This window comes from Vigna unguiculata, chromosome 10 (assembly GCF_037176805.1).
Source record: "Vigna unguiculata cultivar grain cowpea cultivar isolate G323 ecotype 2 chromosome 10, ASM3717680v1, whole genome shotgun sequence".
In the NCBI taxonomy this organism is placed as follows: domain Eukaryota; kingdom Viridiplantae; phylum Streptophyta; class Magnoliopsida; order Fabales; family Fabaceae; genus Vigna; species Vigna unguiculata.
In genome coordinates this window covers 13686392-13706476 of record NC_140801.1, presented here as the reverse complement: position 1 = coordinate 13706476, position 20085 = coordinate 13686392, and the positions used below count along the sequence as shown (strand labels likewise).

Here is a 20085-nt window from a genome sequence, read left to right as displayed (position 1 = left end):
ATAAATGTGGCATAAAGTATCCACATTTTGTAAAGCGTTGCCATTGGAATACTTTAAGCCATGCATGTAAAATTGTTGTCTATACTGTGATTAGGCAACGCTTTTATATTCGTGGACAAATTTAGTGTTGCCTAAAGTCATTTTTGCTGTAGTGGAATCTTTATACAGACACATCAAAATTCCAATAGTGGAAGATACAAGAAAAGGCAAAGCAAATGTTACAATAGTGGTCAGGGGGACTTCATCTGCCATCGTGCATTAAAAAATTGTTCTCGAGATCGAAGCCTCTTATTCAGGGAATGACATTCCAACACGTCTTAACAACACTCAACATATGTACCAAAAACAAACACAAACACAAACAATTTGCTTGCATTGCAGTAACTAGATGTACCTTGACTCTACAAAAGCCACTAGATCACAACCACATGTGATGGAGGGCCAGAGTGACGGAGAGGGCGTAACGAAGCTGAATCACGGAGACGACAGAGGCTACCACAGAGGCTAAGGCAGAGACGGGAAACGAAGATAGCGCGACCGAGATGAAGCGGCGAAGACAACGCCGATGGAGATGGCGCGATGAAGACTGTGCGACGAAGACAGCGCGACGGAGCTGGAGCGACGGAGCTGGCGCGATGAAGCTGGAGCGGCACGATGAAGCTGGAGCTGGCGCGACGGAGCTGGCGTGACGAAGACGGCGCGACGGAGCTGGTGCGACGAAGATGGCACGACGAAGATCGGTGCAACGGAGGCTACGACATGGCTTAATCACGGAGCGGAATCGATTGACACTCTGAACTTAGGTTTTCGAGTGAAAGGGAAAAATTCATTAACTTTTCTGATTTGGGAGGGAAGACGTGAAATTTGCGGAAGTCATTAACTCTGAACATGTGTTGCAATCTGCGGAGGTCATAAACCTCCTAAAAAAAATAAAAAAACCTCCTTTATTATCAGCTTTTATAAAATTTATCATAATCAGTCCATATGATTTTTATTTATGGAGATCTTTTTAACCTCCATAAAATGACCTATGCTATATATCTTTTTTGTTTGTAGTGTGATGCGCTCGGTCGGATGAACTTCTTCTCAAGCAAGTCTTCTATTTGCTTCTTCAACTCAGCCAACTCTGCTGGTGCCATTCTATAGGGTGCCATGAATACTGGGCCAGCTCCAAGGATAAGATCAATGGTGAAATCTACATCCCTGCTCAGTGGTAACTCTGGTATTTCATTTCGAAACACATCCACATATTCCTCCACAACTGGAATTACACTAATCTTCTTGGCGGTACTATTCTTCTCTGTATGAGCCACTATCATAAAACAGGTGGCTCCAGCTTCCACTTCATTTATCGCTCTCTAGGCTGAGATTAACTCCAATCCCTCATGTTCTGGGAATACCAAACTGTGCCGTCCACAATCAATTATAATGTGATTGTTAGAACCCCAGTCCATCCCCAAGATTACATCCAGTCCCTCCAAAGGCAAGCACACCAAGTTCACCTTGAATCTACGACCTGCCACATCCATTGAACACCCAACGCAGACTGAACTGTTAGCTACTTGACCTGAGGAGGGAGTTGAAACAAGCAACTCACACCCCAAATCGCGTTTCACCAAATTCAATCTCCCCACACACGCATTGGCCCAAGTCATCGGCTCTTCCCTAGTCCCCATCTGTTGTTGCATGCCTGCCCACCAATATTCAGCATCCTCATTCAGCAGATAGGTAGCAAACAACAACTTCTGCTCATCTTCGCAGTTCATCACCTTGAAGATCTTCTCACATTTACGGAGAAAGGGTGAGCTATGCACAATATATAAAAGAGAGATGGACTCGCTTGGGCGAGACTTGCATGGTTTCGCCACTGCTCGTGCACCAAAGACACCAAACCAATGCCAATTTAAAATACAATCATGTTCTTTCAATCTATATCATCAATCAAGTTCTAAAACACATTGTAAACATGTTTGAATCCTCAAAACGCAGAAATTGACCATGAATCAAATAACAGTACCCGAAACCCTCATCACATTCTTGTTTCATACCCAAAAGACTTGACACTCCACATTCTCTTCCCAAATTCTCAATTGCAGTGTCCATTATACTAGAAACCATAACACATAAAATTCCAATTTGAGAACAAAACGCAGGAACACAAACCATATAAAAATACACATAATTTCAGCACCCCTAACCTGGAATTGTAGGCTAAAATTGGGAAGAAACTTGGTTTTCCTTTGTTCACCACGGTTTTGCTTCAGCCCTCCTCCCAATCAGTCTCTCAAACACCCAAATTCCCCTCTCACTCTCTAAAATTTCGTCCTCCTCTCAAACTACATTTCCATTTAAGGGTAATCATTATAAGATTACATTACCAATTCCATGCTCCTACATAATATTAAAATTAATAATAAAACTACAACACATAATTGGCATACATAGGACTCGAACCCAAATACTCTCATACAATTAAAGTACTCTGAACCACTTAAGCTAGTACTTTTCCACGTCACATCAAACAATAATTAATGCCATAAAGGTTCTTTCTACCCGCATTTATTAATTAATTAATTATTTAATTAATTAATTTCCACGGGTCTTACAGTTGGAAAAGATACAACGATTGTATCTCTTTATTATATGCATTCATCAGACAATCCAAGGATGTTGATTACACCCATACAACTAAAAGGAGACAACTCTGAAGAATGGGCAAGGGTGATATGAAATGCGTTGTGAGCAAAGAAGAAATTAGCATTTGTGGATGAGACTATAACCAAGCCAAAGGATGAATCAACTGATATTAAAGATTGGTAGATAGTGAACTCCATGCTGGTGGCGTGGATTTCCAACACCATAGAACCAAGCCTATGTTCAACCATAACTTATATGGAGAGTGTCAGAAATTTGTGGGTGGATCTTCAGCAAAGGTTATCCATTGGAAATAGGGCACATATCTATCAACTCAAGGCAGATTTGGTTGGGTGCAAGCAAATGGGACAAATCGTTATTGCGTACTATGGAAAGGTGAAAGTTATGTGGGATGAATTGGTAAGTTATGAACCAACTCCAACATGTAAGTTTTGCGGTTGCCAATGTGATATTATGAAAGAATTAGAAAAGAAGAAAGGGGAAGAGAAGGTCCATAAGTTTTTTATGGGACTAGATGACACAATATATGGAACCGTACATTCCAATATTTTGAGTATGCAGCCTCTACCAAAACTGAACCGAGCATATGCAATAATTGTACAAGAGAAGCGTCACAAAAATATAGCCAAAAGCAAAAGAGAACGAGTTGATGTCGTGGGCTTTGTCATGCAAGTGGGCACTGAAGTAAAGGCGGCTGTTGTTCAAACTAAAGAAAATGGAGCAACATGTAACCATTACGGGAAGATTGGACATGATGCCAATGACTGTTTTCAAGTCATTGACTATTTAGATTGGTGGGGCGATAGACCCCGCTCAACAAGATAGAGTGCATGACGCGGATGGGGAAATTCATATGTTGGAGGAGGAAAAGGTCATAATGCTTGAACAAATGTGTCATAAACTAAAGGGATGGAAAGGCAGCAAGCAACAACAAAGGAAGACCCAGAACGAGGAGGAGTACCAAGATTGAGTGGAGAACAATTGACAACACTAATAAACCTACTGAAGACACACAAAGCAGGAGGAATTGAAAAATTATCTACTAAGAATGGTGAATGGTTGATTGACTATGAGGTTTCACACACATGATAAGTGCCATTGAATTATTGACTGAATTACGATGTATTGTCCTATTTCCAATAGGATTTCCTAATGGAAAACAAACTCATGTTGTAAAGGAAGGAATACTATATTTAGGAAAAAATATTTACTTGTGAAACGTGTTATATGTTCCTAATATGAATTGTACTCTCATACTTGTCGCTAAACTTGCACGAGATTTGAATTGCACTATTACTTTCACTAACAAGTTATATGTGATGCAGGACCAAGCTTCGAGGCTTTGATTGGACTAGGTGAAGAGTGTGATGGGTTTTTTCTGTTTAGGACAATAATACCAGTGCAAGCAAATAAAGCAAAAGCAATAAATGTTGGCAACCTATGGCATGAGAGATTAGGACATCCTTCCAAATGAATTCTTACCTACCTCCCTGAAGCAAATGGTGGTGATCCTATTGATTTTTATGATATTTGTTATAAGGCTAAGCAAACTCGTGATGTGTTTCAAGAAAGTCAAAATAAAGCTTATGGATATTTTTCCTTGATACATTGTGACTTGTGAGGACCCTATAAGGTGCCCACATCTTGGTGCAAGTTATGTTTTGACAATTGTTGACGATTTTTCTCGCGCTGTGTGGGTTTACTTGTTGGTTGAGAAGCACAAGGTAGCAGAAACTATTAAAAAATTTTGTACGATGATTGAGCGTCAATTTGAAAAACAAGTTAAAGTTCTTCAAAGTGATAACGGGATATAATTCACATGGTTAAAATCATACTTTGAACAACATGGTATATTGCATCAAACGTCATTTGTAAGGACACCTCAGCAGAACGAGAGAGTTGAGAGGAAGCATAGGCACATTCTAAACATAGCTAGAGCTTTAAGATTTCAAGCCAGTTTGCCTATACGATTTTGGGGTGAATGCATTTTGACTACAAGCTATCTTATAAACCAAACCCCTTCATTTCTTCTTCAACCAAAAAGTCCGTATGAAGTATTGTTTGAAAGGGTACCTACATATGATCAATTGAGAGTATTTGGGTGCCTCTGTTACGTGCACCAAAATGGAAAAGAAAGAGACAAGTTTTGTGAAAGAAGTAGAAAGTGTGTGTTCTTGGGATATCCATATGGAAAGAAAGGATGGCATGTGTATAATGTCGAAAAAGAAGAATACTTGGTCTCTAGGGATGTGATGTTTCATGAGAATGCTTTTCCATTTGCCATTGGTCAGGATTCCACAAACAATAAAGAACCAGAATCAAACATAATAGACTGTGTATTCTTTGATGACCCCAATGAAAGTCAAGGGAACAAAGGGAGTGAGGAGCGAGTTACAACTATAACAAAGAGGTGGAGATTGGGCAGTTATGAGCATGAAAGAGAAGAACAAGGATGTGGAAGTGAAATGATCATAAGTGAGGGAAATAACAATGACAATGGACAAGAAGAGGGTGTAGCTGAGCAAGAGGAACGGCTTGGTAGAGGATAACGCCTACATAAGCCCTCAGTCCTATTACAAGACTTTGTGACTTACAATGTACGGTGTCTGAAAGACCCCACTCACACTCACACCCTATCCGAGTCAAAGTCCTCAGGTAAGAGTCCTTATCCCATAGCCAATTATGTAACATGTGCTAAATTTTCTCCAAAATATCATGCATTCTTAGCTACAATAACCATTGGACATGAGCCCATAGGTTTTTCAGTTGCTATGAATGATGAAAAATGGAGAGAAGCCATGAAGAAGGAATTAGATGCCCTTGAAAGTAGTGGAACATGGACTTTGGCGCCCTTGCCCCCTAGGAAAAAGGCAATTAGATGAAAATGAGTATATAAAATTAAATACCACTCTGATGGAACTGTAGAATGCTATAAAGAACGATTGATAATCCTTGGCAACCAACAAGAAGAAGGATTGGATTAAACCGAGACCTTTGCTCCCGTCGCAAAAATGGCAACAATGCAGACTCTTCTAGCAGTGGCAACAGCCAAACAATGGGAGTTGCATCAAATGGATGTTCATAATGCATTCTTACATGGTAACTTGGATGAAGAGGTGTTCATACAACTCCCACCAGGATTTTCAACCACAGATAGTCTAAATTATGAAAGTTGAACAATTCTCTTTATGGGCTCCCACAGGCCCCTCGGTGTTGGTTCTCTAATCCTCTACAGAAGCTAAATACCACTCTATGACAGCCATTACTTGCAAATTAAAATGGCTAAAGGGCCTTCTTGAATCCTTAAGCGTGCACACCCATGAACATATACTATGATAGTCAAGCTGCTCTTCACATAGCAACAAATCTCGTTTTTCATGAGAGAACTAAACAAACCGAGGTAGACTGCCACTTTGTACGGGATAATGTTCAATGTGGTACCATCATGACCTCTCATGTTCGCATTACCAACCAGTTTGCTGACATTTTAACCAAGGCCCTTGGGCGTCGACAATTTGATCATCTTATTGGCAAGTTGGGTATTAAAGATCTTCATGCTCCAACTTGAGGAGAGTATTGATGGAAATATGATTATGGTGATTGTAGCAGCAATATTATATAATGCAAGTTTAGGAACGTTACTATAGGCACCTGATTTGTTTATGTTAGCAGAGAGAGATGGAGAGAAGAGTATAATGCATACAATGATAGAGAGCAGAGAAATTAGAATGTATTTCTCATATATCTGAAAGTGGAGGATACAAAGTATTTATACAAAACAAAAACATAATAGGAACTAATAACTGCCAAACTCAATGCATTTATTACAATTATGATATTTTGAATTACAACAATAACACACCCCTCTTAGTCCAAAATATTAATCAATTTCAAACCCAGCAGCTCTCTTAACTTTTCAAATCTGCTTTGTCTTAGAGCTTTTGTAAACACATCAGCTACTTGATCCTCTGTAGGACAGTACACCAGCTCCAATCTGCCTTGGCATACTTGATCTCTTAGGAAGTGGAACTTTGTTTCTATATGTTTACTTCTTCCATGGCATACATGATTTTTTGACAAACTGATGGCAGATTTGTTATCCACTAAAAGCTGAATTGGTTCTTTGCACTCAAGTTTCAGCTCTTTAATAAGTGTTGAAAGCTATAGACATTGACAAGTTGTTTCAGCAGAAGCAATATATTCTGCTTCACAAGAGGACAAGGCTACAACATTCTATTTCTTGGAGCACCACGAAATAGGTGCATGCATGTATTTGAAGAAATACCCAAATGTACTCCTTCGATCCATTATATCCCCACACTAGTCTGAGTCAATCCAGACCTCCATATTTCCTTCATCCTGACCTGTTCTTCTTGGAAAGAAAAGTCCAAGTTCTGTTGTTCCCTTTAAGTATCTGAGTATATGTTTTCCTGCAGCTAAATGTGATGTCCTTGGGTTGTTCATGAAATGACTAACCAAACCAACCCCATAGCTAATATATGGTCTGCTATTACAAACATATCTTAGAGACCCTACAACCTGTTTATAAAGGGTAGCATCAACCAGCCTTTCATCTGTTGCTTCACCAAGTTTCAGATTAGCAATAACTGGTATAGGAATCGAATTGTAATCTGCCATGTGGAATTTACTCAAAACTCCACTGATATACCTTCTCTGATGTAGCAAAATTCCCTTGGAAGTGTGTTTGAATTCCAGACCCAGAAAATAATTCAATCTCCCAAGATCAGTCATTTCAAATTCTGAATTCATCTTCTGTTTGAATAGCTCAATCTCAGCTTGTGAATCTCCTATTACTAGCAAATCATCAACATACAAGCATATCAGCAGCAAATTATTGGGTGAGAAAACTTTCACATATACTCCATATTCAACTGTACATTTATTGAATCCAATCTACAGCAGAAATGCATCAATGCATTTGTTCCAGGCACGTGGGGCCTATTTTAAGCCATATAAAGCTTTATGCAGTCTGAACACCTTATGTTCTTCTCCCTTCCTTTCGAATCCTGGTGGTTGCCTCACATAAACCTCCTCCTCTAGAGGTCCATTTAAGAAAGCTGATTTGACATCAAGCTGACTTATTTCCCAACCTTTCCAACTTGCAACAGCTATCACAAGCTTTACTGTTTCAAGCCTTGCAACTGGTGCAAAGACATTCGTGAAATCAATTCCTGGTTTCTGTAGAAAACCTTTTGCCACCAGCCGAGCCTTATGTTTTGCTATGCTTCCATATAGTTTAAACTTGGTTTTGAACACCCACTTAACATCAATTAGATGTTTATGGTGAGGCAAGTCTACTAATTCCCAAGTCTTGTTCTTCTTTATGGACTTTAGTTCTTCAAGCATGGCCTCCTTCCATTCTCTTATGTCAACAGCTTGCTCCCACATTAGTGGTTCTGAATCAGCCAGGAATGCCAGATGCACGAGTTCTCCATCATCTCTAATTTCACAATCAGCCATAACTTCATGATCTGTTAGTCTAGTGGAAGGAAATCTCACCCTCTGTGAACTTCTGTTGATGTTATTTCCACTGCTGGTGCTGGTTGTGGCAGCAGCTTTGTCTTCAAGCAGACACGAGATGTGGCTTTTCTCAGCAGTTACTGCCACAAGCTCCCAATTTCACTTTGCAGCCTCATCAACAACTACATCTCTACTTATCACAATTTGCTTCTTCTTTGGATTATACAGTTTGTAGGCACCAATTGAGTGGTATCCAACCAGTATAAGGGCCTCATTTCTATCTTCAAGCTTCTTACGTTTCTCGGTTGGTATGTGCATATGACAAACTGATCCAAAAATTCTGAGGTGGTGAACAACAAGTTTTTCTCCTGTCCAAACTTCTTTAGGGGTACAATCTGTCAAGGCTCTTGTACGACACCTATTTAGTACATAGGCAGTTGTAGAGACTGCCTCTCCCTAGAAATAGTGTGGTAGCCCCTTTCTTTTTATCATACATCTACACATGTCAAGTAGCATCCTGTTTCTCCTCTCAGCAACCCCATTGTGTTGGGGGGTGTAAGGTGTTATCACTTCATGATGTATCCCCTTTGATTCATAAAATTCCATGACTTCTTTTGAATTAAACTCACCTCCTCCATCAGTTCTGAACACTTTTAATTTCAGACCAGATTGTCTTTCTACTGATGCACAAAACTTCACAAAATTTGCAAACACCTTTTTCTTTTCTTTCAACAAATAGAGCCACATTTTCCTTGTCCATTCATCCACAAAGATAAGAAAATACCTATTACCTCCAAGTGAGAGTGTATCAAAAGAACCACACACATCTAAGTACACAATGTCAAGTGGCTGTTTTGATCTCTTTGGTGCACACTTTTTAAACTCCTTTCGCGTTTGTTTGCCAACGATGCAACCTTCACAAGTTTTATCAGGAACATGAATCAGTGTAGTCCACTTACTAACTTCTTGCTGCTTAATTGACCCAAACTCTTGAAGTTTAGGTGCCTGAATCTGTAGTGCCAAAGCCATCCTTTCTCTTCAACATTCACTAATGTTAGACACTGGATAGCTGTTGCATTGAGGTTGATCTTAAAAGTTCTGTTTCGTGACAGTGGTGCTCTAAGAATCAACCTTTGTTGTCCATCATACACCTCTATGTGATTTTGCTGCATTGACATAGTATAACCCTTCTCCAGTAATTGTCCCAAACTTAACAAATTATTTTTCATGTTGGGAACATACAACACATCACTCATGTAAGCAGTTTTACCATCTTTTCGAGTGATCATTACTTTGCCAACTCCTTCTGCTGTTATTGTGCTGTTGTCCGCGAATCTGACATTGCTTCTCACGCTTGGATCAAGATCTATCAGCCACTCTCTCCTCCCTGTCATGTGGTCAGAACACCTCGTGTCCAAATACCAGCAGGACTCATCTTCTCCACTGTTTGTTGTGACCATTAACAGCACATGATCAGATTCACTATCACTCTCGTCTTGGGCAAGATGTGCTTCATCACCTTTCTTGTTCTTCTTGCTTGAACTGTTGTGCCAACATTCATAGGAATAATGGCCAAACTTATCACACGTATAGCATTGTACCTTCCTTTTATCATATGGTTTCTTGCCTCTATCTCTGCCATGTCTTCCTCCTCCTTTGGTACCATCATTTTGGCTAGTACCAGATTCATCCACTGACTGCTCAGAATACTCTCCAGATCTGCCTCCACTTCTGCCACCCCGTGATCTCCCTCTTCCTCTTCTGCCACCACGTCCTCGGAAACGTTGATTATCAACCCTAGTACTGAAGGCTTGATCAGTACTTTTCTCATTGTTCTTTCTTTCAATCAGTCGTTGCTCATGCGCTTCCAAAGAATTTTGCAATTCTTCAAGACTCATCTTCTCAAGATCCTTGCATTCTTCAATGGCGACAACGATGTGATCATACTGGGGTTTAAGTGTTCGAAGGATTTTAACGACAACCTTGTTGTTCTTCACAGGTTCATCACAGGCTCTCATGGAATTGACCAAAACTTGCAACCTTCCAAGATAGTCTGCAACTGATTCTTGATCTTTCATGCACAGTAATTCATACTGTCGCTACAGGGACTGTAGTTTAACTGCCTTAATTTTTCCAGCATTACCATATGTTTCTTGCAAGATGTCCCATATCTCCTTTGATGTTGTAGCTTTCGAGATTTTATGGAAAACAGTGGTAGATACACACTGGTGCAGTAACATCCGAGCTTTACAATCCAGCCTTCGACTCTCTTTGTATGCATTCTTTGTTTCATCTGTAGCATTCTTGGCTGGTTCTTGCAGTCCTTTCTTTACGATATCATCACCTCCTGAAAACCAAGAATGGCTTCCATCTTGACACACCAATCACCATAGCTTGTGCCATCGAACACAGGCAAGTTGCCAGAAATCACGCCTCCAACAGCCATGAAGCTAATACACGCAGCAAGCTTCTATCACACTATTCCACACCCTCAGATCCTCCTGGGTCGGAAGGGCTCTTGATACCACGGTTAGCAGAGAGAGATGGAGAGAAGAGTATAATGCATACAATGATAGAGAGCAAGAGAAATTAGAATGTATTTCTCATATATCTAAAAGTGGAGGATACAAAGTATTTATACAAAACAGAAACGTAACATGAACTAATAACTGCCAAACTCAATGCAGTTATTACAATTATGATATTTTGAATTACAACAAGATCAGATTCACTATCACTCTCGTCTTGGGCAAGATGTGCTTCATCAGCTTATGATTTGTTCCAGATTCCTCTTTATTCTCTGCATTAACTTTGTAGCTGTCAAGATCTTTTTCTTAAGATTGTATTCTTGTATATATTATGGGCTTGGGTCTTTGGTATAAGACATAGAAAACGGTTTTCCATCTTCTCTTTTTACAATATCAATTGGTTTCAGAAACAGCCCAACCATAAAACATTGTTTAGTGTTGCATGTTTTTTCTGTTGTGTGCGACTTATCTTATTCTTTATTTTTGTTGTGTGCTATTCATCTAATAAGTTTGAACCCTGTTTCTTGTTAGAGCAAAATCAGTTTTTAATTTGTCAATATTTGTGTCTGCATTCTTATTGTTTCTGCATCCTTGGTGTTTCCGCAAGTTTTATGGTTGGGACTAAAGCTTAATGTTTAGGATTAAAATGTGTGCAATAGGAGATTTTTCCAACCTTTTGACGCCAACGATTACTATGGAGTAAAGCAATTTATATACTTAGGCTGGTTTCACTCTTTTTTTTTAATTAATTGCCGGCCTTTGACTTTTCTAAATTTTCTTGTGATGGCTATTGCTTTCCTTTTATTTTATTATTGTTTTGCATCGGATTCTCAAAATACTTATTTAAATTTATTGTTTTAATTATCAAATAAATTTTTAAAATAAAAAAATTGCATAGAAATCTATGTCCATTAATTAATAGAGAAAACATTAAATTAGTATATTTAGAGACGTGTCTTGGAACATCACTTCCTTTCATTAATAAAAAAAGAAGTAAATAAGTTTTGGAGGGGTCCACTGTCACCTTTGTCATGTTTCAATAAAATGCAGTATTATCCGAAACTTGGCTGAAAAGTCAACGAGTAGTTATCGATGAACTACTCCATATTTCTATTATCTCATTTATAATAAAAAACCCTTTTATATTTTGTTAATAATGTATTTTCTAAAATATCTTTTAAGACTAAATTTTGACATTCATACCATCAATATATATTCTTATTTTATAAGAGTATTTCAATATTAATATTAAAAAGTTAACAAAATTTAATACATTTCAATTATTTTTTACTATACGTGAAGTTAATTCTCCTGATGGAAAAAGATGGAAATATATATTTCCTGTTATTAATTTTTATGAACTAACTCACATTCAACCATTAATAATTTATCATCACTGAATTTGCAATTTGGAAAGTACAAACAACAACCTTGGAATGAGATTCATCATTCATCTTATTAATTAACTTACTTTCTAAAGTATAACAACAACATCAATATCAACATACAAATTTCATTCACTAAAATAAAATTTTGCTATCCCATAACACAAATATCCTTATTACACAAATATAAAATTAATGTCTAAAGAAAATAACAAAACACAAAGAGAGCACGATCTCAAATCCATGAAGAGCAGTGACATTCAATCAGAGACAACAATCCAAAGCACAGCAACAGCACAATCCAGCACAACTGCACGAAAAAGAAGGCACATGCTTTGAGAAATAAAAAAACATATTCACATAGGAAGTGCTCTCATTTATTAGTCAAGAAATTATGATATTTTCTAACCGCATTTTTATTTTTCAATTCTTTTATAACCATCATAACAAACCAGTGTAATTTAATACAGTTGCTTATTAAAGACTCAACAATTAAATTGCTGAGATCAACTGCACTAGATAAGTTATGCATTAGATCAACTGCAATAGATAAGTTATGCATTGACAACAATTTTTTAAGTATAATTTATAGAGTTAGATATATTTTAATTCTTTAATTTTTACCGAAAATTATAATTAATTTCTTTTAAAATTTTGGACTAATTTAATTTTTTCTGTTTAAAAATATGAAAATTTGGTCTTCTTAACTAATATTTTTAAAATTTATTTGACAAATATATTTTTTATTAATATTGAAAAAAAATATGTTAAATATATAAACAAATCAAATATTTTCATAAAATACATTTGAAACATCAAACAAATTTAATAAAATTTAGTAAAAAAAATAAATTCATGCATCTATATTAAAAAACTAGATTTGATCACAGTTTAAAAAATAAAACCAATTTCAATTTTTATTTAAAATTAATGAATATAAATATATTTAACCATAATTTCTAATATTAGAATCCTAATTAACCCAAACTTTTAATTTATAAATTATTTCCTTTATATCCTTGATATACTTACTGTGAGCAATACCCTAATAAAGTAGACAAAGTAGCATTTTAGGTATAAATTATTAACTCACCATCCTTTCCAGAAACCATCACCCCTGGTAGTGGTTTTGACTGGAACAGTTTGTTGAGCAGAATCACCATCTTTGGTAGGATAACCCACTGGTGGTGGTGGAGCTGTTAGGTTGCTCTGATCCACAGGGTATGCAGTCACTGACACGATCAAGAAAATATAATTAATCCCAGTTAGATATAATTTAACAAAAAAATAAATCTTTTATATATAAATAAATCATTTTTTATTTTGATATAAAGCATGGATTTTTAATCAGACACACATATATGATGATCAACCCATCCTTAATCCATTGATCATGTTTAAACCCCAAACAAATAAGAGGGATAAAGTTTTTTTTTGACTAATCTTATGAAACAATATTAAAAGTTACAAAAAAAAAAAAAACATATTAAAGACTTACCAGGAGTTTGTTGTTGGTTACTCATGGTTAGAATTCAGATGAAGTTGGTCTTAATTTTTTTCTTTTCTTGCAGTGAGAAAGAGAGAAGAGAGAATGCGTGATTTTGAGGAGGACTGAGAGATGATGTTGTTATAAATAGATTCTTCATTCATAAAGAAAAGCGCGTTTTAGGTGCCAGCGAAAGACAACGACAAAAAATCGAATTAAACATGCTTTCACACCTTAATAAATGTTATTCAATATGCTTTACACATACTTTGAGAAAAATATTAAATATACAACTTATTAAATAGTTTCAATTTTTTTAATAAATATACTTTTGCATGCATTATGAGGAGAGATATTAATTATCATTCTTTCTGTGCATAACAACTTCACACCAAATTTATATTAAATTTTCTTAATCACTTAATTTTTTTCTAAATATTCTTCTTATAAAACAAATATTACAGGTAATAAGGGTGCAAAATAGTTTTAAAAATATCATGAATGAATTAAAAATAGTTAAAATTTCTTACACCTTACACAAAATATGCTTTTTACTTGCAAATGGAAACAGTATATATAATATTTAGAACAATTGATAAAAATATTCATTTACTGAGAAAGTTGATTTATTTAACTTCAAATTTTCAATAAATAATATATTTAATATAACATCTATTATGCATAAAAAAACGTTAAATTATAAGGATTTTCAGAAAAATAAATAAAAAGCATAGATATTTTTTTATCAGTGATCATTGCCCCCACAATTAGGCAGACAGATTTTCTTGTTTAAATAATGAACTGAAAAATTAATTCTGATAAAATAATGATGTAAAATTTCAAAATTAATCAAGATTATATTTTATAATTTATTTTTTTTATACATCATAAACTTTTATTTGAATTTTGAATTTAAAATAAAAAATTGTACAAAACTGAATAAAATCACTTGTTATATGTTTAAAGTTAATGAGCAACTAATATATATATATATATATATATATATATATATATTTGTTATATAATTTAATTATATTTTATTATTATATTTATTTGCATATAATTGTAAGTGTGATAGTATAATAATAATATAAACAATATTATGTATTTAATCGACAAAAAGTAATAGATAGTATGTTTTTCAAATATTTTTTATTAAAATAAGAAAAACAATATAATACATGATGGTTTTTCAATTTTCAATTATAATAATACTTTTACTAAAATTATATTTAACATGCTTTTTGAAAATAAAATATAATACGGAAAGAACTTGTTGTGATATTAGTATACAAATAGAAAAGTTGCAGCATCCCCTTCAAACCAGGTCATATCTAGTATCTAGTTCTATCTTGAAACCAGGTCATATCTGGTTCTATAGGCACATCGTATTTTTGTCCTTCCGTTTGCTGCGTTCATTAAAGTTTCAATTATTTTTTCAAATTTCTTGACCTTTCTTTTGTTGTTGGTTCATGCTGTTTTATTAGTTTTTTTTTTTCACAAAAATAACTTTTTAGAACTTCAATTTTTACAAAAAATATTATCTTTTAATATTTTTAATTATTTTAAATATATTTTTATAAAAGTTGTTAGGTGATGAAAATTAACATCGGAGTGGTAACTAAAGATGATAACAAGGTGGGGAGGACAGGTCGTACTTATCTCCATACAAAAAATTTATGTATAGGTACGATAAGATGAAAAATATCTTAGTGATTTAAGAAAACTTTTCAAATATCAACATAGTCAATGATTGAAAAATAATGAGAATTATTTTAGCAAATCAAAAAATTCTTCAAATGAAACAAAAATTAATAATAATAAAGTAAAAAGATATAATTTTTTTATATTACATAAAGGAAAAGTTCATGCTATTAAACACTTGAATTAAGAGTTTTAAACATTTTCTTGTGAAAGGAAAATATATAATAAATAAAAATATTAAAAATAAATAAAAATATTCAAATGTGAGAATAAAAAAAATTAATTAACATACATCAATTGATCATAATTGAGTAAATGTTATGATAAAATGAAAAATTTATTGGAGATAAAAGTTCATGCTATTAAACACTTAAATTAAAAGTTTTAAACATTTTCTTGTGAAAGGAAAATATACAATAAATAAAAATATTCAAATGTGAGACATAAAAAAATTTAATTAACATACATCAATTGATCACAATTGAGTAAAGGTTATGATAAGATGAAAAATTTATTGGAGATGCGAATGAATTTCACGAAAAACAAACAATTAGAAGAATTAAAAAAAATGTACAGTAATATATATACATATATATATATATATATATATATATATATATATAAGGTTACTAAATTGACTATGAATATTTTAATAATTTAAACGGAAATGGGTATTATGGCGGGTATGGAGGCGAGGATAGGGAGAATATGTACATCCTCATACCCATCCTCATACTCAATTGAAAAAGTCAGAAATTCTCCATACCCATACTCGTAACTAGTCAATGTGGGGATTCCCATCAAAATGAAGACGAATTCGGGCAATACTCATAGGGACAGATTTATTTGTCATATCCCTAGTGGTAACTTCATCTTTGATTGTTAATAACTTATTTTTAATAAAGAATAATAAAGACTTATAATAGCAAAAGTGGATCTTGTACACGTTTTGATGAATCTATCATACCTAGCTATATATATTTATTTCAAATTGTTGTAAAATTTGTTTATTGCAAAATATGCAGTTGCAATTTGGCCACTATAACTAGAGCAATTTCGATTTGGTATTTACAACAACATGACTGTTGTTGAGCTATTACAAGATATTCATCATGAGCCATGAGATTTTAACCCATCATTATCCCTCATTCACACCTATAAATAGGTGGTCTTATGCTCTCCTAAAACATACCTTCTCAAATCTCTTGGCTCTCTTCTCTCTTCTTTATTTACTTCTGTTGTTTTGGGTTACTTCCTCTAAAAAGAGGAGTATTTTCTTGCTAGTTTTGAGATCCTCAAGATAATCTAGGAAGTTCTTGTTATATCATGGGGGACTTGCGCAACACACTACAGATAAATCCTTAAGGGTAGTGAATCTACATGCCTCGGGAAGTGCTATTTTTTTTTTGGTTCTTCGGTTTTCTAACAATCTTAAGGACTTATAGATTGACGATATGGACTTTGGAGAGAAGAAGAATTTTTTTTATCAGGTATACATGAGTTTGTATACTCCTTACCTACAATTAAGGACGAGCACAACCAATTATTTAATCATTTACCAATCTTAAATATTTATGAATGTGGGGTGCATGTAATTTTACTCAATTATTTGGAGAAAAAAAAAATTGAGTGAATTTAACCTCTATTTTCAAAGGAGAAGAAAATAATTATTTGTGATGGCTTTTCACCTAATGATATTTAATATTTATAGAGATGATGCCATTATATATGTGTATATGATATGCTAAAAAAATTGATATATACATTGAGATAGTCTCTATAACTAGTTTCTAGAATTTAATTTTGAATATTAGTTGATTATAGGTGAAGCCATCGTGATTTTAGAAGCTAAAATCATAAGGAAGGGAGATAGTATAAATTGTGATTTGATATCTCTTATGATACTAATTCTAAATTAAGAAAAAATAGAGGAAAATTATTTTTCTGAACCTTAGTATGCCTAGATAATTCGGAACTTACTGCTTTTGATGAGCCTTCCTATACCATATATTTCTTATGTAGTAGGTAGACTGAGAAGATACACTTAATATTCTAATTAGGAATATTGAGATGCACTTATGAGATACTTAAGAGATTAAATAGAATATGCCATTGAATATAGTGGATTTTCCGCTGTACTAGAAGGGTACAATGATGCTAACTGAATTTTTGATTCAGATGAGACAAAATCCACTAGTGGTTATTTATTCACACTTAGGAGTAGTGTGATTACATGAAGATCAGTCAGACAAACAATTATTGTTAGATCAACAATAGAACATGAGTATGTTGTTCTTAAAATGACTAATAGTAAAGTTGAGTAGTTGACGAATTTCTTAGCTAACATTCCATTAGGAATGAAAAGACATTGTGATTGTCAATTGCTAATAGCTATAACTAAAGAGTGGAACAATTTCCATTGATTGGGAGAAGTCATAATGAAATTTTATGAATCCTTTGACAAAACCCTTGAGAAGAAATATAAAAACATCGAGGGGAATGAGACTTAAGCCACTTGAAACAAACAAGTGATGGTAACCCAACCTTTGTGATTGGAGATCCTGTGAATAAGGTTCATATAAGTAAAAACAAGTCACTTATTAGTTTTGATAGCACTAAATTGATTTTAATCAATTATGTCCATTCCTATGGTGTGTTAAAAGTGCTAAGACTGCATTATTGAGAGGTGAAACTTTGTAATTAAAATTCTCTGAAGTGTAAGAATTTTAGCTTAAACAAAGTTTTAATGATTTTCATATCCCTTATGGGTGGTGTATGATTTGCAGTATACACTTGATGAAATCACCTATATGAGTGTCGAGTGGGGCTGTTTGTATGAGATCTTGGCATGATCTATAGAGCACTCATAAATACCGGGCACGCACATGGCCTAGTAGCGCAACACATCGATAACAACAAGGATTGTGGGGGTGTATTGTGATTGATAAACCGCTAACACACATCAAGTGTTTTTTGTTCATATAGCTTGCTATACCAACTACACTGTGTGTTAAGTTTCTTAATCTAAGACTGGTTCATATAGCTTGTTATACCAACTCTGATGTTTTACATCTTATAAGAGACACATGATTTTCTTCTTATCTTCTTTTCTTCTATTTCTCATATTTTGCATTTGTTGGGGATTGTTGTAAAATTTCTTTATTGCAAAATATGCAGTTGCAATTTGGCCATTATAGCTACAGTAGTTTCGATTTGGTATTTACAACAATATGACTGTTGCTGAGCTGTTACAAGATATTCATCATGAGCCATGTGATGTTAACCCATCACCATCCCTCATTCACACCTATAAATAGGTGGTCTTATGCTCTCCTAAAACACACCTTCTCATTTCTCTTGGCTCTCTTCTCTCTTCTTTATTTACTTTTGCTGTTATGGGTTACTTCCTCTATCAAGAGGAGTATTTTCTTACTAGTTCTGAGATCATCGGGACAATCCGGGAAGTTCCTGTTGTATCATGGGTTCTTGCGCAACACACTATAGATAAATCCTTAAGGGCAATGAATCTACATACTTCAAGTGCTATTTTGTTTTTAGTTCATCAATTTTCCAACACAAATAACAATATTAACATTTAAAATGAAAATAATTTAAAAAATAAATTTTTATTATATAATTATAAAAGTAAAATATTCAATAATTTAAATAATTAATATTTATAAATTAAATTTTAATTATTATTATTGTTATAACAATAAAATAATTTAATATTTGTAATACTTTAATTATTAATACTTTGACTATTAATATAACATATTCTTGAAAAGGGTCTTATAGATTATTTCTATTGCTATGGTTCTGAATACATGTTAATCCTATTTCTATGGTTAAGTTAATGTTGATTTCCTTTTTTTTAAACTCAATTAAGTCTTTTTGTTAGTACCTTACACTAAGTGTTAAAAACATGTCACTGTCACGGTCCATACCTATTTTGTTTATTTTTTAATTTAATTTATTTTTTTTGTTAAATATTTTTTTTCTCGTGTCAGATATCATGTTATAACATGTGGTCTTATTAGTGTAATGTGACAAGAACAATGCTATTGTAAGGTCCTGTTCTTTTTTCTGCCTTAACATAAAAGGCTGCCCCAAATCTGATGGGCCTAAGAGCTGGCCCAAAGGTTAAAGCTGAACCCAGGCTGTCATAATGCTCACACTTTCTTTCATTCTCAGATTAGCAACCGTCTTCCTCTCCACCGTACCACTAGAGCTTTGCTAGGGTTTGTTTCTCGCCTCGAACCAGTCCGCCCAAAAGCTCAAATAGTGATTTCTACTCCACGTAAGTGATTCTAAACCTACTGTATTTACTTCCTAAAGCTGTTCTTCGTATTTCACCGTTTAGAGTTCGAAATAATCATGTTTTTCCTACTATTTCGTTGTTTCGCCAGTTCTGCAAGTCCATCACTTGAGCTGTTGTGCTCCGAGATCCCATGTCGAAGTTTTGTTAGCCCTTTTCCAGGTACGAGAAGTTAGGGTTTCAAGTTTTAAGTTGTTTTGTCCTGTTCTTGAGTTGGTTGTTGATTGTATGGATTAATCATCCGTTTTGATGCGTGAGAATACCTTGTATGATTGGTTAGTTTGAAAAATATAGCTGCTGCAAGTGAAACAGTGGCGAGACCTGTTAATCTCGCCCAAGCGAGCCAGTCTCGCCTAGGCGAGACAAACAGGGATTCTCCCAAACTCGTTTGCGCGAAAGGTCGCCCAGGCGACCCGCTCAATTTTTGAGCGAGCGAACATTTCGCCTAGGCGAGAGGGGTCTCGCCTAAGCGAGATCTCGCGTTGGTTTCTGGATGCTCTTTCGAGCCCTCGCCTAGGCGAATGGGGC

General features: G+C 34.6%; 1 protein-coding gene across 1 annotated transcript; it reads right to left on the bottom strand.

The window, feature by feature from the left end:
• Nucleotides 1-12083: 12083 nt before the first annotated feature.
• Nucleotides 12084-13731, bottom strand: LOC146882180 (protein CYSTEINE-RICH TRANSMEMBRANE MODULE 9-like). Its single transcript, XM_085667930.1, has 3 exons — nt 13548-13731; nt 13143-13281; nt 12084-12359 (listed from the first exon to the last, which is right to left on the bottom strand). The coding sequence occupies exons 1-3, from the start codon at nt 13570-13572 to the stop codon at nt 12314-12316; spliced, it is 210 nt and encodes a 69-aa protein (XP_085524056.1). The 5' UTR covers nt 13573-13731; the 3' UTR covers nt 12084-12313.
• Nucleotides 13732-20085: the final 6354 nt, after the last annotated feature.

Excerpts from the sequence above, each read along its gene's own strand:
- LOC146882180 (XM_085667930.1), bottom strand. The coding sequence starts at position 13,572 with ATGAGTAACCAACAACAAACTCCTG. Across the intron at positions 13,282-13,547 it reads TAACCAACAACAAACTCCTG|TGACTGCATACCCTGTGGAT; the intron begins GTAAGTCTTTAA and ends TGATCGTGTCAG. Across the intron at positions 12,360-13,142 it reads GATGGTTTCTGGAAAGGATG|TTGTGCTGGATTGTGCTGTT; the intron begins GTGAGTTAATAA and ends TTTTTCGTGCAG.